The sequence below is a fragment of the Suricata suricatta genome, chromosome 4 (assembly GCF_006229205.1).
Source record: "Suricata suricatta isolate VVHF042 chromosome 4, meerkat_22Aug2017_6uvM2_HiC, whole genome shotgun sequence".
NCBI lineage: Eukaryota > Metazoa > Chordata > Mammalia > Carnivora > Herpestidae > Suricata > Suricata suricatta.
In genome coordinates this window covers 140,770,885-140,795,036 of record NC_043703.1, presented here as the reverse complement: position 1 = coordinate 140,795,036, position 24,152 = coordinate 140,770,885, and the positions used below count along the sequence as shown (strand labels likewise).

The following is a 24,152-nucleotide window of genomic DNA, read 5'->3' as shown; positions in this document are numbered from 1 at the left end:
GCTTGTGACCTTGCTCCTGGCTCAGTTGGATGCTCAGTTTACATATTCTGTTTTCTCTGCCTGGAACGCCCTGTCCTCCTCCTCATATTCCTGACTACAAATCAACTACCACTTCTTCCAGAAAGCCTCCTGGACTCCTTGAGTGTAGAGACCATCTTTTCATCCCCTGGGACATCCCTGTGTTCCCTGTGCCTTGCATAGTGCCTGACATAGGTAGGACTCAATACAACTGATCAAGTAGATGATGAATGGAAATGGTAAAGGATGGACGTCTTCTCTGTTCAATTCAGAGGAACAGACACCTTGCTAGGGTTCCTAGGCCCATTCACCAAAGGCAAAGTGGGAAGCCAGTTCCTGCTCAAGGCTCAGAATCACAGCCACCTTCCTCATTATGTGGCCTTTGCAGACTCCTGTCTAGTAAAAGCTGAGAAGAAAGGAAGCCATGTGACTAGCTTCTGTGGACTTTCCCAAATGATTTCCTCCTGTGCCAACCAGGCAGTGCCATCCCATCCTAGAGCAGGAGGATACCTTGGGAAGATGAACACTAAGGCAGGAGACCCGAGGAGGTCTCTAGGCCATGCGAGTGTTCTTTAAACTCAAAGAGGGATAACCTCCCAGCAGACCATAGCCACCATGTTGGGGTACGTGAGCCTTTCCTCCATAAGGCAGTGCCTCGACCTCCTGGCCCATCCCTGGCTTCCACTCTGGCCCCTCCCTAACCTCTGCAAAGCCCCAGCTGCCATTCCACCTCCTCGGCTGTGCCCCCAGACCCGTACCTTGGAAGGCGTCCTCTATCTCCTCCATAGTGGGCTCAGGCTGGTTCCGGAGCAGTGTGTACATGCTCATGACGATGCCAGGGGTGCAGAACCCGCACTGGGAACCATGGCTTTTGGCAATTCTCTCCTAAAAGGGACAGACGGCACAGACACATGCATGGCAGAACTGCTCTCAGGCTCTCTCAATGACCCAAATCTGCATCATGACGAGCACCTTAGTACTCACCTCTGGAGTTGTGGTGAGGATTTAATGAGATCATTCACACTACACTCTTAGCACTGTTCTACCAGGCACATAATAGGGAGTCAACCAATGCTAGTTACTCACAGAAAAGTCTCTTTAAACAATAGTGACCATTAGAACCGGAAGAGCTTCTCACCCTCCATTCTCTGCATTGAACAGAGAAGGAAGCAGGCCCAGAGTTTAAAAGATTTCGACAAGAATATGCATGGTGAATGGAAAAGCCAGCTCACGTTCTTTTAATATGCTAGCCCATGATCCAACTCAATCAACATTTTTTAAGAACCAGGTGAACATTGGGTTACCTGGATGGCTCAATTAGTTAAGCTTCTGACTTCGCTAGGGCCATGATCTCACAGTTTGTTAGTTTGAGCCCCACATCAGGCTCACTGCTGACAGCCCGGAGCCTGCTTCAGATTCTGTGTTCTTCTCTCTCTGCCCTGCCCCCCAGCTCACACTCTGTCTCTGTTTCTCTCTCAAAAATAAATAAACATTTGGGGCATCTAAATGGCTCAGTCGGTTGGGCCTCTGACTTCAGCTCAGGTCATGGTCTCACAGCTTGGGAGTTCAAGTCCTGCATCGGGCTTTATGCTGACAGCTCAGAGCCTGGAGTCTGCTTGATTTGTGTCTCCCCCTCTCCCTCTGCCCCTCCCCCACTCATACTCTCTCTCAAAAATAAATAAACATAAAAAAATTTTAATAGATAAAATAAATACATAAACGTTATAAAAGATAAAACAAAACAAATGATCCATGTGTCTATTTTTGTGCCAATGCCATACTGTCTTGATGATGACAGCTTTGGACCCACAAGTATATGACCAATTATTCTTTGACAAAGCAGGAAAGAGTGTCCAATGGAAAAAAGACAGCCTCTTCAACAGGTGGTGTTGGGAAAGCTCCACAGCAACATGTAGAAAAATGAAATTAGACCATTTTCTGACACCACTCACAAAAATAAACTCAAAATGGATAAAGGATCTAAGTATGAGACAGGAAACCATAAAAACCTTTGAGGAAAAAGCAGGAAATAGCCTCCTAGACCTCAATCGCAGCAATTTCTTCCCCCACACATCCCCAGAGGCAAGGGAATTAAGAATAAAAATGAACTACTGGGACCTCATAAGATAAAAAGCTTCTGCAAGGCAAAGGAAACAATCAAAGAAACTAACAGGCAACCAACAGAATGGAAAAGATAGTGGCAAATGGCATATCAGATAAAGGGTTAGTATCCAAAATCTATAAGGAACTCACTAAACTCCATACCCAAAAAAACGAATAATCCAGTGAAGAAATGGGCAGAAGACCTGAATAGACACTTCTCCAAAGAGGACATCCAGATGGCCAACAGGCACATGAAACGATGCTCAGCGTCACTCATCATCAGGGAAATACATGTCAAAACCACACTGAGACACCACCTCACACTGCTCAGAGTCACTAAAATAAACAAATCAAGAGAATATAGATGCTGGCTAGGATGTGGAGAAACAGGCACCCTCCTACTCTGTTGGTGGGAATGTAAACTGGTGCAGCCACTCTGGAAAACAGTATGGAGGTTCCTCAAAAAACTACCAGTAGAATTCCCCTATGACCCAGCAATATCACTGCTAGGGATTTATCCAGGGGATACAGAAGTGCTGATGCATAGGAGCACATGTACCCCAACGTTCATAGCGGCACTTTATACAATAGCCAAGTCATGGAAAGAACCTAAATGTCCATCACCTGATGAATGGATCAAGAAGATGTGGTGTATATATATACAATGGAGTACTACATGGCAATGAGGAAGAATGAAATCTGGCCATTTGTAGCAAAGTGGTTGGACCTCGAGGGTGTCATGTTAAGCGAAATAAGTCAGGCAGAGAAGGATAGATACCATATGTTTGCACTCATAGATCAACAGGAGAGACCTGGCAGGGGACCATGAGGAGAAGAAGGGGGAAAGAGAGCAGGGGAGAGTGAGGGACACAAATCATGGGAGACTACTGAATACTGAAAACGAACCATGGACTTCAGCAGGGAGGGTGGGAGGGGGGTGGTGGTCATGGTGGGGGGCACTTGTGGGGAGATGCACTAGGTGTTATGTGGAAACCAATTTGACAATAAACTATTTAAAGAAAAAAAAGATGAACACATGTTTTTCCAAACTGGAATATCACTACATTCTTAAGTGAAAGAAACCCTTGAAGTCCAGTGGGGACATAAGAATTTGGAACCGCATCATGTAGAAGATTATTATGCAAGCTTTTTAGCACAAGGAGATTCTCCAAATCTATATTATTATTATTATTATTACTATTATTATTATTATTATTATCATCATCATCGTCATCATCATCATCACCATTATGTCTTTTGGGAGTCTCTCTTGATACTTACGTTAAAAAAAATTGCTATTTCCAGTATTGCCAGTGCCTGGCATATATGTTCATCCATTCTATGAATATTTGCTGAAAGCTATTATGTACCAGACATGGTAAGGGCACTGGAGACAGCAATGAAGAGACACGAGGTCTCCAGTCTCATGAAGTTAGTAGGGGAAACTGACAAAAGAGAAAGAAAATCCCAGATGAAAACCCAATGTTATGTAGATAAGTTGTACAAGCTTACATGACCCAGAGTGACCAGTGGCTTACTCAAGAGTGGTCAGAAACAGCCACTCTGAAGAGATGACTTTTAAGTTGAATTTAATGAAGTGATTTGGATCATGGAAGAGTGAATATGATCTAATTATGTTTGTTAAGAATCATTCTAGCTCTGCCTAGGAAATGGGTATAGTAGACAAGAGTAGAAACAAGGACCAGGACACCATAGTGGTCCAGGCAAGAGGGGATGGTGGCTCAGACTGAGAAGTTATTGGGGAAACTGAAAGAAGATGATGAAGTTATCATAGCGTTTAGAAATCTAGTAGACACCACCTCTGGATGGATTCAGTGTGGTATGAGAGAAAAAATTAGAGATGACTCCTAGGTTTTTGTCTTGAGCAAGTGGGCAGATTCTTTTGCCATTTACTCAGATGGAGGAAGACTGGGGAAGAAGAAAATCAAGGAGTGAGTAGGATTTGTTAAACTTGATATTAGACATCCATGTAGTGATGTCAAGTAGGCAGTTGGAAATACGAATGTAACCTCTGAGGAGATGTCAAAGCTGAAGATATAAATGTGAGTGCTCTTCACATGTAGATGGTACTGAACTCACCTGGGGGGATTGTGCAGGGGGAAAGGAGAAGGGGCCAGGCCCCAGCCAGGAAGACACTGCAGCGATCAGGAACTCGGTCAGCGGGAAGCCAGCATGGGGCATAACTTGGAAGTAGGAGGAAATTGAGCAAATGTAGTGTCATAAGAATGACAAGGAAAAAGCCAATGGAAAAGGAGAAGAGGAATCTGGCTCTGCAACTTACTTGGGGGCAAAATATGTGCATTGGGAATAAGAATCTATACCATTGCAAATGGAGGGTTTTAGCTGATTGTTCAGATAGGATCCCTGTGTTTAAACTGTTTTGTCTTTCATCTGCTTGTTTCAAAGAAAATTACAAGCCTGAATTAACACTCCAACATCTTCTGCAGGCTGGACAAGTTTAAAGATTTCCCCTAGTACTCCCTAAGAAAGGAAGCCATCCATAGAGGTAAGGCACTACCGCTGTGATCTCACATGACTGGTCAGGACACACCTCCTCAGAATACAGCCAGCTTGCCCAACCAAGGCCCTGGCCCTGAGTTCACATTAGGTGCCCAAGAAAGGCACGATCTGAGCCATGTGTCTCCTCCAAATGCCAACGGCCTGCCTCTGAAACCTTCAGTGACTACAATGTCCAGAAGACCCCTGCATCCGTTTCCACACACCAAGAACTCTGGCAACAATGGCCTTTCCTTCCCACAGTGCTCTGTTCTCATTTCTTTCCATGTTGCCCAAAAGCATTGGATTGTCTCCACAAAACCTCCCAGATTGCAGTCTGCTCTTTGTACCAAATTTCAATCCATTGCCAGATGGCCTGATCCCATCAGGAAAAGAGCCTTGGTCAGACATCTGAAGATGCCTCTCTTCTCTTAGTAAGCCCTTACTAACCTCCGTGTTAGTGAGGATAGAGGTATTGTAGCCCACATCTGTATTACCTGCAGGTGGGGTGTGAGAGGAGCCATGGGATTACTGTTCGAGGGAGCGGGCAATAGGCAGCCTTTTTAATCAAGAGCACAGAGCATTCGGAATCTTGAATTTCAGGGGACTGGGTGGAGAGATCCCTCCTGCCTTCCGCCTCGGGATCTGGCATACCCGGACTGCCCTGGGCACAAGATCTGGCTGACCTCAGGGTTCCCTCGGGGGTCATACACTGGCCATAGAAGGGAGCTTCAGACCTGGGGTCTCCTCTTTCCACCTCACCACCCCCAGAGGAGACCGAACGGTGGCAGGGCCAGAAGGCCTCCTGGCTAGGAAGTGACGCTCAGCTTCACATCCCAAAGCAAGTCTGCAGCCCTGGCAGGAGCTTCCGTTCCCTCCAGTTACCTGCACTGGATGCAGCCTGGACTTGGTGCTTCCTATTCCTTCCACGGTGGTCACGGCGACATGATGCAAAGAGCAGATGGGGGCCAGGCAGGCATTGGCAGAAAAGTGGCTGGAGCCCCAGATTAAGGTCATTCCATTGTCCACACGGGCCATCAGAGACATTGAGACACTTTGTGTCATTACTCTTCACTCTGCATTACATTCTGGCCTCTTCCATGGCTATCCTCACCTCTGCACCCAGGACTCTGGGCTAGCAACAAAGGAAGCCCCCCTCACCCCAGGGAGACACGGCCCCTGCAGAGCCTGTGTGACAGGCATCAGTGCATCCCAGGCCACTGAGCTGGAGCATGGGTGCCAGGGTCACCTGCAGTCACCTCTCAGCCCAACCCTGGAAGCTGAGTCAAGAGGAAGTTTCTGGCAGGTTCCAGGCCCAGTGTATGCTCCTGTCTCTGCAGGGCCCTTCTGTAGCCTCTCCAGTCACTTTTGCTCCCTCGCTGTTACTCACCTCTTCTTTTCCCATCCTCTGTGGAGAAAAGGCAGGCTCAATCCCCAGGGAACATGAGACACCAGCCCCTTAAACAGAGCTTCCTGATGTCCATTTTTCTAGTAACCACTCACCCATGTACTCAACATCAACTCAACAGTCACATGCCAGGCATTCTGCTGAGGGCTGAGGAAATGGAGGTGAGTAAGATGCTCATTAATAGTCTGCAGTCAACCCAGGAAAATAGAAGCCAGCATAAAGTGCAATCTGACTAGCGTATAGTAAGCAATTCAGGAGGGCTGAGCACAGGGCATGGTGGAACCAGCACAGAAAGCAGGTACTCCACACTACCCTAGGAGGTCAAGGAAGGCTTCTTTGAGGAGGCAATATTTTCTTGACCTAAAGAGCTTACAAGAGTTAGCCAAGTACAGAACTTCTAGAAAAAGGGCACTCAAGACTTGGGTAACAACTTATGCAAAGACCAGCATATTAGTGGGCAGAGAGTGTTAGGAGTCCACAATTGTCCCAAGAATGGAGGGCTGGGCTCACACAGGGAGAAAAATGGAGAGAAAAGATGGGGCACACCTTTCTGTGTGGGCCTTGAGTGTTAAGCATAGAGACTGGACTTTATCTCACAGACAGTGGAGACCAACTAAAGGATTTCATGGGATGGGAAATGAGTCTGGATTTAGAAAGGTCTCAGGGGCACCTGGGTGGCTCAGTACATTAAGCATCTGACTCTAGCTCAAGTCATGATCTTGCAGACCATGAGTTCAAGCCCTGTATCGAGCTCTGTGCTGACAGCTGAGAGACTGGAGCTTGCTTCGGATTCTGTGTCTCCCTATCTCTCTGCCCCTCACCCCTCATGCTCTGTCTCTCCATCTCAAAAACAAGTAAACATTAAGAAAGGTCTCATATGAGTGCACATGCACACACGCACTCACAACCTGACCCCTGTGTCACAGTCCTTGCGTGGATAATAAGCCAGCAGACAAAGGATACAGGATCTTGTTCTGGAAATGATCATACTTGGAAAGCATCACCGTGCAAGCCCCGCAGCCCCCTTCTCCACAGCCCAGCTTGGTCCCGCTCAGCCCCACTGGATAGTGGTGGGTTAAGGAACATGAACTCATAGAAGAGGTTTTGCTGGGCCTCTGGGAAGTGCCTGTGCAGAGCCATCCATTGCCACACCCACACTCGGGCCCCTCAACCCAGGGAGGCAGCAGACCCACACAGCCTCCGCCTCCAGAAAAGGCTGCACTGCACCCTGGAAGGCAGATATGGGAACATCCCCACTGCACAGAAGAGGAGAGGTATCAGGGTCCCATCAGCACCAAAGTATTCCCTGGGACTGGAGTCCCACTGCTGTCCAATCTGGAGATTCTTCTTGACGTCAGGGTCCTCCTGGCCTGGTCTTGTAGGCTCCCAACCCTGTGGTCTCAGGGGGCCCGTGAACCAGGCACCTCAGAGGCTGAGCATGTGGGGTGGCCCTCACGTGACCCTGGCTGGGTATGCAATAAAGCCACTCAGGCCAGAAAGAGACGTTGATCTGTTCTGGGACATACTGAGTCCCAACTTTTCACCTTGAACCTTTTGGGTTGATGAAGTCCAGGCACCAAAATTAGGGTTGGATGAGGGGCTTTTGAATATCCACCCATAGACTATGAGAACATAAATTTAAAAAAAGATTCTTTGAGGTTGAGTATCAACATTGGAACCATCTCTTATATATATACTTGCAGAAACTGATAACTTTGAGTTTGCTAACATGCCTAAGTAATAGGCTATTCTAGAGGACAGCACTTAAAGCAGCCCATTACCTGAGACACAGTCTCTGTTGCTGATTTCCCTCTAGGATTCAGGGCTCTAAGCCATTCAGATAATGACCAAAGGTGGAGATCATTGTTACTGGTCATTTCCCACATATGCAAGATGAAATTAAAAACTAGTGATGAAAGAAGCACCTGGGTCTGCGTGTCGGTTAAGTGTCTGGCTTCAGCTCAGGTCATGATCTCACAGTTTCTGGGTTTGAGCCCCGCGTTAGGCTCTGTGCTGACAGCTGACTCAGAGCCTGGAGCCTGCTTCAGATTCTGTGCCTCCCTCTCTCTCTGACCCTCCCGTGCTCACACTGTCTCTCTCTGTCTCTCAAAAATAAATAAAAGCATTAAAAAATTATTTTAAAGAACTAATAACGATATAGCATCGTACACTTGAAAAATACTTATGCCCATAGAACTATTGGTCTTCACAATAATTTAGTAAGTGAGGAAGGAGCTACTATTTCCCCACAGATTAAAACAAAACAAACTGAGGAACAGGAAGTAATGTGAGCCCCACAAGGCAATGCAGTCACTCACATTACCTTGTGTTAGGACCCAAACACAATCATCTGCCTCCAGATCTGGGGGCTCCCCCTTCACCATGTGGCTGCCTCTTTCAAAACACATGTGGGAAGAGCTCTTGATGTCCTAAGTTATTCTTCTCATTCATCAGAATACATGTCGTTAGCAGCAATTCAGACAATACAGAGGCACGTGGAAGCAAATGGTAACAGCCCAAAGTCTAGCAAAGTCTTCTAGCCTGGATATATTTCTGAATGCCACTGCAGAAATTAAGACTGGGCACTTTTTTCTTCTTCTTCTCCTTCTTCTTCTTTCTTTCCCAGAACTCACAGAAATGAAAACTCACCACAAATAGCAAAAAGTTACCAGGCCTTCATTTATGTGAAACCTTTCAGTTTGGAATTTCATTTGAGATTTGACCTTTAAACTAGCAATTGCCAAGATTGGGAATTTCTGAGACTTTGGGACTTCAGCACTGCATTAGAAAACTAAAACTGATGTCAACCATCTCTGAGAATGTGCCTTTCTTCCCAGACCTCACAGGCAGAGAGGCTGGAAATAAAGGTCTGTGCAGTTTTCTGATCCTACCAAGTGACTCCACCTCTGCAAAAGAGCCACCAAGTTCATGTGCTGTGAACCTCCAGACTTGCCCTCTCCAGATAGAAAATCCAGGACAAAGTACACCAGAGCCAGACACCATCTAATAAGAGATGAGTGAGCCAGAGGTAAGGCCATGGCCTTCAGAGTTGTTTCTATAGGAACTGAAAAAAACCCTTTGTTGTCCTAAAATATGTCACCTGAATGAGCCACTGGACATTCCTACCTCTGGGGGTGAGAGGTCAGGAGGAGCATCACCCCAACAACCAACCCTGAAGGGTTTCCAGTACAGGTGGGAGGTTGAGAGCATGGCTCTGGGCTTTAGCCTGGGCTCTGCCAGCATTTGCCCAGAATAGTTGAACAAGAAGCAGGTCCCCCTCATGTGCCAGCCTCGCTTCTTCCTCTGTCAAAGGAATTGCTTGGGGATCAGTGATATCACATAGGAAAATCACTTTGAACTCCACTTACATATAGTAGGTGCTCATTAAATGCCAGCTCCTATTACAATTTCCCTGCTGCTTCTATTCTAGGGTCTCAGAATACTTTCCTACTCAAAAGAACACAACGTCTTAATGTTACAGAGCCCTGCCTATGCTGAGGGAAGAGTAGCATCCCAAGTGCCCCTCAGGACTCCCCTGTGTCATGCTTCTCGGTGCCTACCATCTCCACAGTGGATGGCACCTTCACACAGTTCCCCAGCCCAGGCATCCTTTCCCAAAAAACACCCCTTCCTCTGACCTTCCCTCCACCTTCACAGAGCTGGGAAGATCACCCAGGAAGCCTTTATGGATCCACAGAGATCTCCTGAGGAAGGCTTGCTTCTCTAGGGGAATGGCTGCAAAGCTTACCAGGGCTAAAGAGGGCCATTCACAGCTATTCATCTTACACGCCCTGGATTAAATCTTGGCACCACTTGAGTCTTGCCTGGAAGAGATCTTGAGAAATATCAAGAAGGATCCTCTCATTTGACAGCTGGTAATTTTGCACATGGGGAGTTCAGATGACTTCCCAGAGTCACACAGCTGCTGAGTTACACAGCTGCAAAGCAAGTGTCCAAAATCTTATCTTGGGGCTCTGTTCTCAACACTTGACGGCCTACCACCATCACTAGAAAATGACATAAGGCCTAGAGAATGAGTCCCCATTGTCCCCTCCCACTCCAAAGTCAGGATACATTTTCTTCTCAAGAAGGCCAAAAGGGTTGTTTCTGGATCTGCATTCTTCTCCACCACCTATAAGAATAAAAACAAAAGAAAAATATATCCTAGGTATACTTAGCCATTGTCTTGCCCAAGAATCTGTGGAATTAATAGGGATGTGCTAAATATATCATGAAAACCAAGGTCTTTTTCTTGAAAATTCCATAAGAATGAACTGATGAAAATAAACAAAATTGAGAAACCTCTAGTTACACTCCTCAGAAAGAAAAGAGAGAACACTCAAAAAGATAAAATCATGAAGGAAAATGGATCTATTACAACAGATCCCACAGAAATACAAGCAACCCTCAGAGATAACTATGAAAAATTATATGCCAACAAACTGGACAATCTAGAAGAAATGGACAAATTCCTAAATGCACATGCACTACCAAAATTCAAGAGATAGAAATCAAGAGATAGAAAATCTGAACAGACCCATAACCAGTGAAGAAATTGAATCAGTTATCAAAAATCTCCCAACAAATAAAAGCCCACGGCTGGATGGATTCCCAGGGAAATTCTACCAGACATTTAAAGCAGAGTTAACACCGATCCTTCTCAAGTTATTCCAAAAAATAGAAATGGAAGGAACAATTCTGGACTCATTCTATGAAGCACATATCACTTTGATTCCTAAGGCAGACAGAGACCCAACAAAAAAAGAGAACTACAGGCCAATATCCCTAATGAATATGGATGTAAAACTACTCAACAAGATACTAGCAAATCGAATTCAACAGCATATAAAAAGAATTATCTATTATGATCAAGTGGGATGTATTCCTGGGTTACAAGGCGGGATCAACATTTGCAAAGCCATCAGTGTGATACATCACATTAACGAAAGAAAAGAAAAAAACCATATGATCCTGTCGATAGATGTAGAAAAAGCATTTGACAAAATGCAACATCCCTTCTTATTCAAAACCCTCAAGAATGTCAGGATGGAAGGAACTTACCTAAACATCATAAAAGCCATTAAGAAAAGCCCACATCCAATCTTATCCTCAACGGGAAAAACTGAGAGCTTTCCCTCTGAAATCAGGGACACGACAGGGATGTCCACTCTCACCACTGTTGTTTAATATAGTGTTGGAAGTCCTAGCATCATCAATCAGACAACAAAAGGAAATAAAAGGCATCAGAATTGGCCAGGATGAAGTCAAACTTTCACTTTTCAGAGATGATAGATACTTTACATGGAAAACCCGATCGACTCCACCAGAAGCCTTCTAGAATGGATCCATGAATTCAGTAAAGTTGCAGGGTACAAAATCAATGTACAGAAATTGGTTGCATTCTTATACATAAAAAATGAAGCAACAGAAAGAGAAATCAAGAAACTGATCCCATTCACAATTGCATGAAAAACCATAAAATACCTAGGAATAAACCTAACCAAAGATGTAAAAGACCTATATGCTTAAAACTATAGAAGACTTATGAAGGAAATTGAAGAAGACACAAAGAAATGGAAAAACATTCAGTGCTCATGGATCGGAAGAATAAACATTGTTACAATGCCATTATTTCCCAAAGCAATTTACACATTCAATGCAATCCCCATCAAAGTTGCACCAGCATTCTTCTCAAAGCTAGAACAAACTATCTTACAATTCATATGGAACCACAAAAAACCCCAAATAGCCAAAGAAATATTGAAGAAGAAAAGCAAAATGGGAGGCATCACAATCCCAGACATTAGCCTCTACTACAAATCTATCATCAAGATAGTATGGTATTGGTACAAACACAGAAACATGGACCAATGGAATAGAATAGAGAGCCTAGAACTGGACCCACAAGTCTATGGCCAATTACTGTTTGACAAAACAAGAAAGAGTATCCTGTGGAAAAAGACAGCCTCTTCAACAGGTGGTGTTGGGAGAGCTGGACAGCAACATGTAGAAGAATGAAATTAGACCACTTTCTTACACCATTCAAAAAATAAATTCTGGGGAGGAGCCAAGATGGCAGAGAGAAAGGGAGCTCTGTAAACTTCGTCTGCCCCATCTATCGAACTGAGAAGGACATTACTCTCATCTGCAAGAGTGGAAGGAGAAAATACAGACTCCAGAAAGAAGACAACCTCAAAGATACCTGAGTGAGTGAGTGCGAACTGGGGAGATTGGAAAACGGGCCAGCCCGAGACAGGCAGGGGAGGTGGAAGTCCCAGCCCAACAAAGGGCAAGCATGCAGAGCCTCTGAGAGACAAAGGAAAGAGACAGAGAAACTGAACATGCTCATAGTACTGTCTCTGGGAAAGAGATAAAGAACATTTAGCTGTGCTCTTGGAGAGAGAAACTCTCACTCCATATATAACTGCTGCGAGCCCAAATCCTGAACCTGGGTGGCACAAGGGAAAGAACAACTTCCAGCCCTGTGCCATCCCAGCAGGGAATCGAAGGCCTTGGTGGCGGCCCCAGGGGTGCTCACTTCGACCTCGGCTGTGGAAGTGGGAGCACGCACCTCATTTCCACAACGCATCTCACCTCCAGAATTGGCCACGAGAATCCTGATTCCTGGGTGCCAACAGGGAAAATATAGCCCCCACCCCTACACAATCCCAGCCGGTAGTTAGCATGCAGTGGAGGCCAGGGCTCGCGCTTTGGCTGCAGGAGCTTATAGCTCATTTGTGGCAGCGCCTGGCGCCTTGGGCAGCAGCAGCGCAAATCCCAGCCAGCACCAACAGACACTGCGCTCTACCCCTAAATGATTGCTATCCCGACTGGGGGTTGGGAGTCCACAGTGGTGTCTGTGAGGGCGTGTACTACACCTCCTGCTGTGCACCTCTCCTCAGGCAGCACACCTCGCCTCAACAGGGGCAGTGCAAATCCCAGCCTGAGCCAAGACAAACTAATCCCTCCTCCTAAGGAGCAAGCCGCCAAAGCAAGTACATCTCATCTGTGGTAGCAAAAAAGTGCATGGACTAGGACTTGAACGGAGGCAGGCCTGGAAAATACAACTTGGCTCTGCTGTGGCACAAGGAGATTAGACTCATTAGAGTGGCCTACAGTACTTAGTTCCAGCACAGCTTGGTGTGCCGCCATTCTACTCTCTCCACCATGGTGGAGCCTCTGAGAGGAGCCCCTGAGACCTACTACATCAAACCACGCCTATCCACAAGGGGGGAGCTGCTGCCCTTTTTTCCCTCTTTTTTCTTTTTTTTTGTACTCATTTATTATTATTATTATTATTACCTTTTTTACTTAAAAATTTTTTTTATTTTACTCCTTATTTTCCTTTCTCCTTTTCCCTCTTTTTTTTTCTTTCTTGCAATACAGATATATTCTCCTGTATCTCATCCTTATCACTCCCCTCAACTGGTCATACACTTTTAGACTGTCCATTGTCCTTCCTTGTCTCTGACCCCCTTTATTTCTTTTTTTCTCTTCTTTTTGTCTCTTTACTCTACATTTTCATTCTTTCCCTTCCCCCTTTTAATTTGTTTGTGTGTTTGATTTGTCTGTGCGTTTGTGTGCTTCTGTTCCCTCCGTGTTTCTCTGTCTGTTTTCCTTCTTAGGGATACCCCAAGAAACAAGCCAAAGTGTGCATGATCATGAATCCCAAATATTGCTGAGTAGGGAAATAAAATATTCAAAGGCACAACAAGAGAAACTGAGAGACACCATTAAAAGAATATTTCCTGAAATGACAGGCCCTGAACAGTCAATAAGCCTCCTTTAACAGAGCAATATTAACAGGTTCACAGTGCACAATGAGCTTTTAAAGCTGACAAGAGACAGAAAACTAGCAAAAATGACAAAACGAAGGAACTCTCCCCTGAAGAACCGTGAGGAAGAAGTCACAGACACAGAACTGCTGAAGGCAGATCTAGGCAACATACCTGACCAAGAATTTACAAAACTTGTCATAAAAATGAATCGCTGGGGTTGAAAAAAGCATCAAAGAAGCAACTGAGACAATGACTAGGGACTTTCAAAATAGGTGTGATGAGTTAAAAAAAAAAGGCTATAAATGAGGTGAATAACAAAATGAAGTCAGCCACCTCAAGGATTGATGAGGCAGAGAGAAGAATAGGTGAATTAGAAGATATAGTTATAGCAAAAGAGAAAGTAGAGAAAAAGAGAGAGAAACTGATCCAGGAGCAGGAAAGGAGAATTTGACACCTGAGTGATACAATCAAATGGAACAACATCCATATCATACGAATTCCTGAAGAGGAAGACAGAGAGAAAGATCCTGAAAAGATACTAGACCAAATTATAACTGAGAATTTCCCAAACCTGGGAAAAGAAACAGACATTCAAATTCAAGAGGCACAAAGAACCCCCTAAAGACATAATTTGAATCGACCTTCAGCGTGATATCATAGTGAAATTGGCAAAATATAAAGATAAAGAGAGAATTCTGAAAGCAGCTAGGGATAAAAAAGCCCTCACATACAAAGGGAAACCTATCAGAGTGGTTACAGACCTATCTAATGAAACTTGGCAGGCCAGGAAGGAATGGCAGGAAATCTTCAATGTGATGAACAAAAAAAAAAAAGCAGCCAAGAATCCTTTATCCAGTAAGCCTGTCATTAAAAACAGAGGGAGATATAAAGGTGTTACCAAATAAAAATTGAGAGAATTCATGCACACCAAACCAGCCCTACAAGAAATCCTAAGAGGGACTCTATGAGGGAAATGTTGCAAAGAATACAAGGTGCCAGAGACACCACTATAAACATGAATTCTAGGGAGAACACAAGGACTCTAAACCCACATTTTTCAATAATAACACTGAATATAAATGGACTGAATGCTCCAACCAAACGACACAGGGTAGCAGAATGAATAAAAAACAAAACCCAACTATTTTCTGTCGAAAAGAGACTCATTTTCAACCTGAAGATACCTTCAGGTTGAAAGTAAAGGAATGGAGACATATCAATCATGTGACTGAAAGCCAAAAGAAAGCTGGAGTAGCCATACCTATACAGACAAACTGGACTTTAAAGTAAAGGCAGTAACAAGAGATGAGGAAGGACATTATATGATAATTACAGGGTCTCTCCATCAGGAAGAGCTAACAATTATAAATATCTATGTGCCAAATTTGGGAGCGCACAAATACATAAAACAATTAATCACAGAAAGAAACAATCTTATTGATAAGAATGTGCTAACTTCAGGGGACTTTAATACTCCACTGACAGCAATGGATAGATTAACCAGACAGAAAATCACTAAAGAAGCAATGGACCTGAACGACACATTGAAACAGATGGAATTGATAGATATATTAGAACTCTGCATCCTGTGTTAGGAAATTCACCTTCTTTTCGAGTCACATGGCACATTCTCAAAGATAGATCACATACTGGGGCATAAAGCAGCCATCCAAAAGTAGAAACGAATAGAGATCATACCATGCACACGTTCAGATCACAATGCTAGAAACTTGAAATTAACCACAGAAAAAAGTCTAGAAAATTTCCCCAAATGAGGAGGTTCAAAACCACCCTATTAAAGAATGATTGGGCTAATCAGGCAATTAGAGAAGAAATTTAAAAATATATGGAAACCAATGAAAATGAAAATACAACAATACAAAATCTCTAGGACGCAGCAAAGGCAGTCCTAAGAGGAAAGTATATTGCAATCCAGGCCAATCTCAACAAACTAGAAAAAGCACAAATTCAAAATCTAACAAAGCACCTACTGGAACTAGAAGGGAAGCAGCAAGAACACCCCAAACCATGCAGAAAAAATAATAATGAAGATCAGGGCACAAATAAACAATATAGAATAAAAAAAAAAAACAGTCGAGCAGATCAAGGAAACCAAGAGTTGGTTCTTTGAAAAAATAAACAAAATTGAGAAACCTCTAGCCGGGCTCCTCAGAAAGAAAAGAGAGAGCACCCAGATAGACAAAATCATGAAAGAAAAAGGATCTATTACACCCAATCCCTTAGAACTACAAGGAGTCATTAGAGATTACTATGAAAAATTATATGCCAACAAACTGGACAACACAGAAGAAATGGACAAATTCCTAAATGCACATGCACGGCCAAAATTCAAACGGGAATAGACCAATAACCAGTGAAGATATCAAATCCATTATCAAAAATCTCCCAACAAATAAGAGCCCAGGGCCAGGTGGCTTCCCAGGGGAATTCTACAAGACATTTAAAACAGAGTTAATACCATTCTTCTCAAACTATTCCAAAAAATAGAAATAGAAGAAAAACTTCCAAACTCATTCTATGAGACCAGCATCACCTTGATATCCAAACCAGACAGAGACCCAGCAAAAAAAGAGAACTACAGACCAATATCCTTAATGAATACAGATGCAAAAATACCCAACTAGATACTAGCAAATCGAATTCAACAGCATAGAAAAAGAATTAGCCATTATGATCAAGTGGGATTCATTCCTGGGTACAGGGATGGTTCAGTATTTGCAAATCCATCAATGTGATCCATCACATTAATAAAAGAAAGGATAAAAACCATATGATTCAGTCGATGATGCAGAAAAAGCATTTGACAAAATACAGCACGCTTCCTTAATAAAAACCCTTGAGAAAGTCGGAATAGAAGGAACTTACCTAAACATTATAAAAGCAGTTTATGAAAAGCCCACAGCTAATATCATCCTCAATGGGGAAAAAATGAGAGCTTTCCCCCCAAGATCAGGAACATGACACAAGTGTCCACTCTCACCACTGTTGTTTAACATAGTGCTGGAAGTCCTAGCATCAGCAATCAGACAACAAAGGAAATAAAAGGCATCAGAATTGGCAAGGAAAAAGTCAAACTTTCCCTTTTCGCAGATGACATGATACTCTACATGGAAAACCCGATCAACTCCACCAGAAGCCTTCTAGAACTGATCCATGAATTCAGTAAAGTCGCAGGGTACAAAATCAATGTACAGAAATTGGTTGCATTCTTATACACAAAAAATGAAGCAACAGAAAGAGAAATCAAGAAACTGATCCCATTCACAATTGCATGAAAAACCATAAAATACATAGGAATAAACCTAACCAAAGATGTGAAAGACCTGTAGGCTGAAAACTATCCAAAACTTATGAAAGAGATTAAAGAAGACACAAGGAAATGGAAAAATATTCCCTGTTCATGGATCTGAAGAATAAACATTGTGAAAATGTCATTACTACCCAAAGCAATCTACACATTCAATGCAATCCCCATCAAAATTGCACCAACATTCTTCTCAAAGCTAGAACAAACTATCCTCAAATTTGTATGGAACCACAAAAGACCCGGAATAGCCAAAGTCATATTGAATAAGAAAACCAAAACGGGAGGCATCACAATCCCAGACTTTAGCCTCTACTACAAAGCTGTCATCATCAAGACAGTATGGTATTGGCACAAAAACAGACACATAAACCAATGGAATAGAATAGAGAACCCAGAACTGTACCCACAAATGTATGGCCAATTAATCTTTGACAAAGCAGGAAAGAGTATCCGATGGAAAAAAGACTGCCTCTTTAGCAAATGGTGCTGGGAGAACTGGACAGCAACATGCAGAAGAATGAAACCAGGCCACTTTCTTACACCATACACAAAAATTAACTCCAAATGGCTGAAGGACTTGAATGTGAGACAGGAAACCATCAAAACCCTCAAGGAGAAAGTAGGAAACAACCTCCCTGACCTCAACTGCAGCAACTTCCTTCTCGACACATCCTCAAAGGCAAGGGAAATGAAAGCAAAACTGAACTATTGCAGATTAAAAATCTTCTGCACTACAAAGGAAACAATCATGAAAACTAATAGGCAACCGACAGAATGGGAAAAGATAGTTGCAAATGACATATCAGATAAAGGGCTAGTATCTAAAATCTACAAGGAATTCACCAAACTCCACAACCAAAAAACAAATAACCCAGTGAAGAAATGGGCGGAAGACATAAACAGAGGGTTGGGGGGGAGGGGGGAGGGGGGAAGACAGGTGGTGGTGATGGTGGAGGGCACTTGAGGGGAAGAGCACTGGGTGTTGTATGGAAAACAATTTGACAATAAAATATTATGGAAAAAAAAAGAAAAAAAAGAAAAAAAAATTAAACTATGAAAAAAATTTTAAATAAACAAATGACAGTAAAAAATAAATAAATAAATAAATAAATAAATAAAACCTAAAAAAAAAAAAAAAAACCAGACACTTCTCCAAAGAGGACATCCAGATGGCCTATAGGCACATGAAATGATGCTGAACATCACTCATCATCAGGGAAACACAAATCAAAACCACACTGAGATACCACCTCACGCCAGTCAGAGTGGCAAAAATGAACAAATCAAGAGACTATACATGCTGGCGAGGGTGTGGAGAGACAGGCACCCTCCTACACTGTTGGTGGGAATGCAAATTGGTGCAGCCACTCTGGAAAACTGTGTGGAGGTTCCCCAAAAAACTATCCATAGAACTCTCTTGTGACCCAGCAATAGCACTGCTAGGGATTTAACCAAGGGATACAGAAGTGCTAATGCATAGGAGCACATGTACCCCAATGTTTATAGCAGCACTGTCAACAATAGCCAAAATATGGAAAGAGCCTAAATGCCCATCAACTGATGAGTGGATCAAGAAGATGTGGTATATATATACAATGGAGTATTACATGGCAGTGAGAAAGAATGAAATCTGGCCATTTGTAGGAAAGTGGATGGACCTTGAGGGTGTCATGCTAAGCGAAATAAGTCAGGCACAGAAGGACAGATACCATATGTTTGCACTCATAGGTCTAACAGGAGAACAGGAGAAACCTAATGGAGGACTAGGGGGAGGGGAACAGAGAAAGAGAGTTGGGGAGAGAGAGGGACACAAAACCTGAGAGACTGTTGAATACTGAAAACGAACTGAGGGTTGAAGGGGAAGGGGTATGGAGGAAAAGAGGTGGTGATGATGCAGGAGGGCACTTGTGGGGAAGAGCACTGGGTGTTGTATGGAAACCAATTAGACAATAAACTATTATTTAAAAAAAAAAAGAATGAACATATGAATTACAAGCCATCCTGTATATCTGGAGACATTCTCCAATTCTAAAATTCTACCTTACTTCTTCACTCTGGACCTACCACAGAGGGCTCAAGTATTGCACCTGCCATGCTGGGGTGGCCAAGGCAGAGTTCCCTTAAAATCAAACATGTCATGGGGTGCATGGGTGGCTCAGCTGGTTAAGCATCCGTTTTCAGCTCAGGTCATGATCTCACAGTTCATGGGTTCGAGTCCCACATAGGGCTCTGTGCGGATAGCTCAGAGCCTGGAGCCTACTTTGGGTTCTATGTCTCCCTCTATCTCTGCCCCTCCCCTGTGCATGCTCTGTCTCTCTCTCAAAAATAAAAAAACATTTAAAAAAAATTTTTTAAATCAAACATGTCGTTTCATTTCCAGCTGTTGGATCACACATGTGAATGCCAGGGACAGCTAAGAATTGCAGCATGCAGATCCCTGGCTATCCCTCCCAGCACACACTTCTAAGACAGAGTAGAGAGCCAGTTTGTTGGCCTGTACATAGAAGGAGTATTGTGTGTGTTGGCTTACCACAGCCAACAACATTCACACATGTCAGATATGGAAGAGAAATCTCAACACAACGGTCCACAAATGATACACTCAATAAGATGAAAATGTGAGGTGCCAGTTTTCAATGCAAATAGTCAAGGGAAATCCATGACAACCTGTTTCACTACTCATATTCATCATACATTAAAGGGTAATAGGGTTGGGTGATTGGGATGATTAAAGAGAATTTGTGACAAGAATTTCTTTAGAGAGAATGGTACTGTGAGTCTTACATCTTCCTAAGGTTGAGGAAAGGAGGTCTCTGCCTCACACCTCAAACTCTGTGAGGGGGTCCCCATAGCCCTACATGTGAAGCGAACATATAGCCCTTGTAGAATAGGAGATAGACTGGTCTACATATCTAAAAGCTAGAAATAGGCTTACCAGGCAAGCTGAAGAAGAAATGGCCATGTTGGAATTGGTGTGCACTCTTAAGAGTTTGGGAGAGTTTGGGAGAGCAAAGGTTGCGAAGTGTTGCCTGTGGACCTAGTGTAGCCCATGCAGAAGAGAGAACGTTGGTGTGGAGTTATTTCATTGACTGCAGGAGGCGATGGGACCGCCAACAGAGTTTATATGAAGTAGTCCTCCCCAAAGTGGAGGCTGAGGAAGGGTAGCTGGCCAGAGGAAAGCACATCCCCAATGTCACAGACTTGCAGTTGACCATTCCCAGTGGTGGGAAGCCATCTTACACCAGCACTGATTAAATGAGAAGTTTCTTGCTATCCCCACCTCTCAATCTTGAATTGAGACTGAGAATGGAAACTTAAAACTGATCATAGGACTTCTTTATTGATTAGGAGAAACCGATAAAGCCATAAAGCTACCAGAATTTGTCCCTTGAAGAAAGTTTAAAGGAAAGTAGAAAATCAGATTAGTTTTATTACACTCCAAAGATTGACTTTATCCAAAGTCCTGGTTACAAAGTGCACACAAGGAGCTATTTCTTTTCTCTCGGAGAAGTCATAAACACAAATAAAGATCCCTGTCACCTTTCTTGCAAATGGCAGGAAGAACCTCTTGTCTTATTACTTCCCCCCAAATTGTAGCTTCCTCTTCCAGCTCCACTTTCATCACATCTGTCCCACGCTCCGTGCCTTTCATGCCTTCCTCATGTTCAAGATAACATCCAGGTTCCTTAGACTGTCTTCCAAGGCCTTTTTCCATATGTCCCCAATCTTTATTTTCAGCCTTTTCTTCTCCTCCTTTCCTGAAAACCTGGTCTTTATACTGCAGTGAAACTTCCCTGGCAAAGGCTTTTTATATCATGCCAGGTACAAGTGGTTCAACCTTCTTTGAATTCCTACAGAGAATGCCTGCACCACTCTCTGCATCTGTAAGATGACTGCAGTGTTGTTCCAGGAAACTCCGCAGAACCCTCTCTCAACAGGATGCTAGTGGGCATTCCAGAGGACAAATGCTTCATGAGGATATGAGCTTAGTAAATCCTTGGTTCAGCAGATTGCTCTGATAAAATTTAAGCATCAAAACAAATAATAGCTCTAATGGATTATAACTCATTAAATAAAATTAAAACATACAAGTCCAAAGTAATAACTAATAAATAAAGAGATTGGAGAGAAAGAAAGGTCTTTCTGACAGAAGAATGCCATCTAATGAATATAATTAGCCTAATCTTGCAATCAGCACAATAACTGACTAAGTCAAGAATCATCAATGGGAGCTAAAACTAGTGGGTGAAAGGTGGAACATCAAGATAATTTCACAGACTCAGAGTACTTTCTCATGGATTATTGATTAACTATAAAAGATAAAATGTAATCTTACAGTTGAGAAAATTGGTCAATACTACCTAACCAAGTGATCAAAGTTCACATCCCAAATAATGGAGGAGGCTGACGTCATGTGCTCCCTGTTTGTAATGCACTGAGTAACACTTATCACTTCTCTGGAATTCCTGCCCAAAATGGAGACTCTGAATCTAATCATAAGAAAGCAGGAAACAAACTCAAAATGAGAGATATTCTAAGAAATAATGGTCTGTTCTTTTTGTAAACATCAGTGTCACAAAAGACAAGGAAAGCCAACGAGCCAATCCAGCTTGAAGGAATCTAAGAGACATGGCAACTGACTGCATCATACGACCCCGGGTCCCCGGCTTGGCAGAGAAGTTAAAAATGACATTATCAGGGAAATTGGAATACTTGCAGAGGGGTTACAGATTAGATAATAGTATCATAGGGGCACCTGGGTGGCTCAGTCGGTTAAGCATCTGACTTCAGCTCAGGTCATGATCTCACAATTTTTGGGTTTGAGCACTGCATTGGGTTCTGTGCTGACAGCTCAGAGCCCTGAGCCTACTTCAGATTCAGTGTCTCTTTCTCTCTCTGCCCCTCCCCTGTTCACACTCTGTCTCTCCCTCTTCCTCAGAAACAAATAAATACTAAAAAAATTTTTTTTAAAGAGTGAGAAAGTCACTAATTCCAGCAGCTTCTTTGGTAACATCTCTGCAAAATATCCAGTAACAAAAGAACTAGATATAGAAAGACCTTGGAAATAGATATGGGAACAAACTTACTCAAAGCTGCCTTGATCTTCCCTGGAATCCCTGCTTGGTCTTGTTTGCGAAGCACTGTTTTCACCTCATCCATCACTACTTCTACTGCCTCTCCACCTTTCTAGCAGTTTCTCAAGAGGCCACAGGTTTATAACTTACAAACATGAGTATGCATCACAGAAACTGACAATAGTAAAACCTTTCAGAGATAGTAGGGTTTGATGTGATGATACCATCTAGAAATTTGAAGTCACTCTCCCAAAGTGAAACTAAAATACACAGGGAAACAGCTTTCCAAGCCAGATGGACCTTGAAATGCTCATTTTCTGATCCAGTGGGTCATAGCACATTGTCCCTAAAGGAGAGCAGAATCACACCCTGTCACACACGAACTGAGGGCATAACAAATAATAGAATCTTAGGGTAAGACATGGCCTTGTAGTCATCGAATCCAGTTACTTCCACAGAAGATGCTCTGTGTAGGTAACCCTTCTAGAAAGCCAATTCCACCGATTCTCGAATCTCTCCAATGCCATCACTGGATGCAACAAAGCTGTTAGAAATGTCAGGTGCAAAAGTCTCACAAGTGTCAACAAGGAAGTTTTGCCCTGCCTCATGGCTTGTTGCCAGATGCCAGTCCTGAAAAGAAATCTGCAGGGAGAAACACACCAATCCCAGAACACGGATGACTTATCAGTGCCTCTCTGTGCCACCAAACTGAATTCAGTGGTCTTCAGAGCTCCACGGCTCACAGAATTTCGTTGCTAATCACCCAAACACAGCCTGACAATTTAACCACTAGACGCCCTGTGAAGTACATTTTGTTTCTTGAAAATTACCTCAAATGTCACCCAATTTCTCAACTCAAAAGTGCCAATAGAGCAAAACAGATAAAACTACCCTTCTTTGGAGGGAGGGGGCATCTTGGGCAGATTCATCGCTCACACTGTCCACATGACCATTTACAAGATACAACAATGACTGTCCTTTTACTGTCCCTCTCATTCCCAACTGGGTTTCTGGAGCAGACCTGAGCACTTCAGCAGTGGTGGGGGGAAGGTGATGGCACAATCCATGTGCTTATACCCTCCCTCCACACACCTGCAATGAGACTGGCAAAGATTCACATCCTTGCCTTTGCCAGAAAACTGGTCTCCACAGCATAAGGCCCTCTGCTCCGCCTGCCCCTTCCTTCCCCACATCCCTGTGCACCAATGGAGATCAACCTAGGAGGCAGTATTTATCAAAGTAAGACACTTGAGATTTTTATTGCAATACCAGGTGGAAAGGGGAAGAGAAACAAACATGACCCTTATGGGCAAAAACAAACTATGGCTTGCCACAAGATGTCAGTAAATGTCTTCACACAAGTTATCTGTCACATTTACATACATGAGAAATACCAGACTCAAAGGCTACGTACAGCTTCTATGCCGGTATTAGCAAGGAGACAAGTTCATGTTCCTTCTCTCAGTAAAGAGGATGATGAAAGCCTCAGAATGTGTTGGAATAAACACAACGTTGGAGGTGTGGTGGGTGACCTCCAGTCCCAGGCCCTTTTTCAGCTTTGTGCCAGTGCCTCTGCTGTGGCAGAGTCAGTGGGGACTCACACCTTTCTTCTCACCTGCCTCCCTGGCACTCCTTTGCCCCTGGAATGTTTTGACTGTGTTCTAGCTCTGAGAAGGTTTTCTTTCCCCAGTGTCATCCAAACTGCAGCAATGCTTTGGAGGGAGAGAGAGAAAGAGAGGAGAGAGAGTACGAGAGAATATGAAAGAGAGAACAGACCTCCTCCAAGGACAAACGTCCCTTCCAGGGGACCAGAGAAGCCAGACCAAAGTCCGGCCAGCTCCACCTTACCTTTTTGCCATTCACAAAGAAAACCAGCTCATCCGCTGTCATTGTCACGGGATGTGGTTGGGGATCTCCGAACTCCA

General features: G+C 43.5%; 1 protein-coding gene across 1 annotated transcript in view; it reads right to left on the bottom strand.

Moving 5' to 3' along the window:
* The window catches only part of LOC115290733 (xanthine dehydrogenase/oxidase-like), a 76,714-nt gene extending 52,562 nt beyond the window's left edge, over positions 1-24,152 (bottom strand). The window contains 5 exon segments of the mRNA XM_029938558.1: positions 777-903; positions 5,524-5,632; positions 7,010-7,106; positions 10,121-10,178; positions 24,076-24,152. Coding sequence (XP_029794418.1) covers positions 777-903; positions 5,524-5,632; positions 7,010-7,106; positions 10,121-10,178; positions 24,076-24,117 — 433 coding nt within the window. The 5' untranslated portion in view covers positions 24,118-24,152.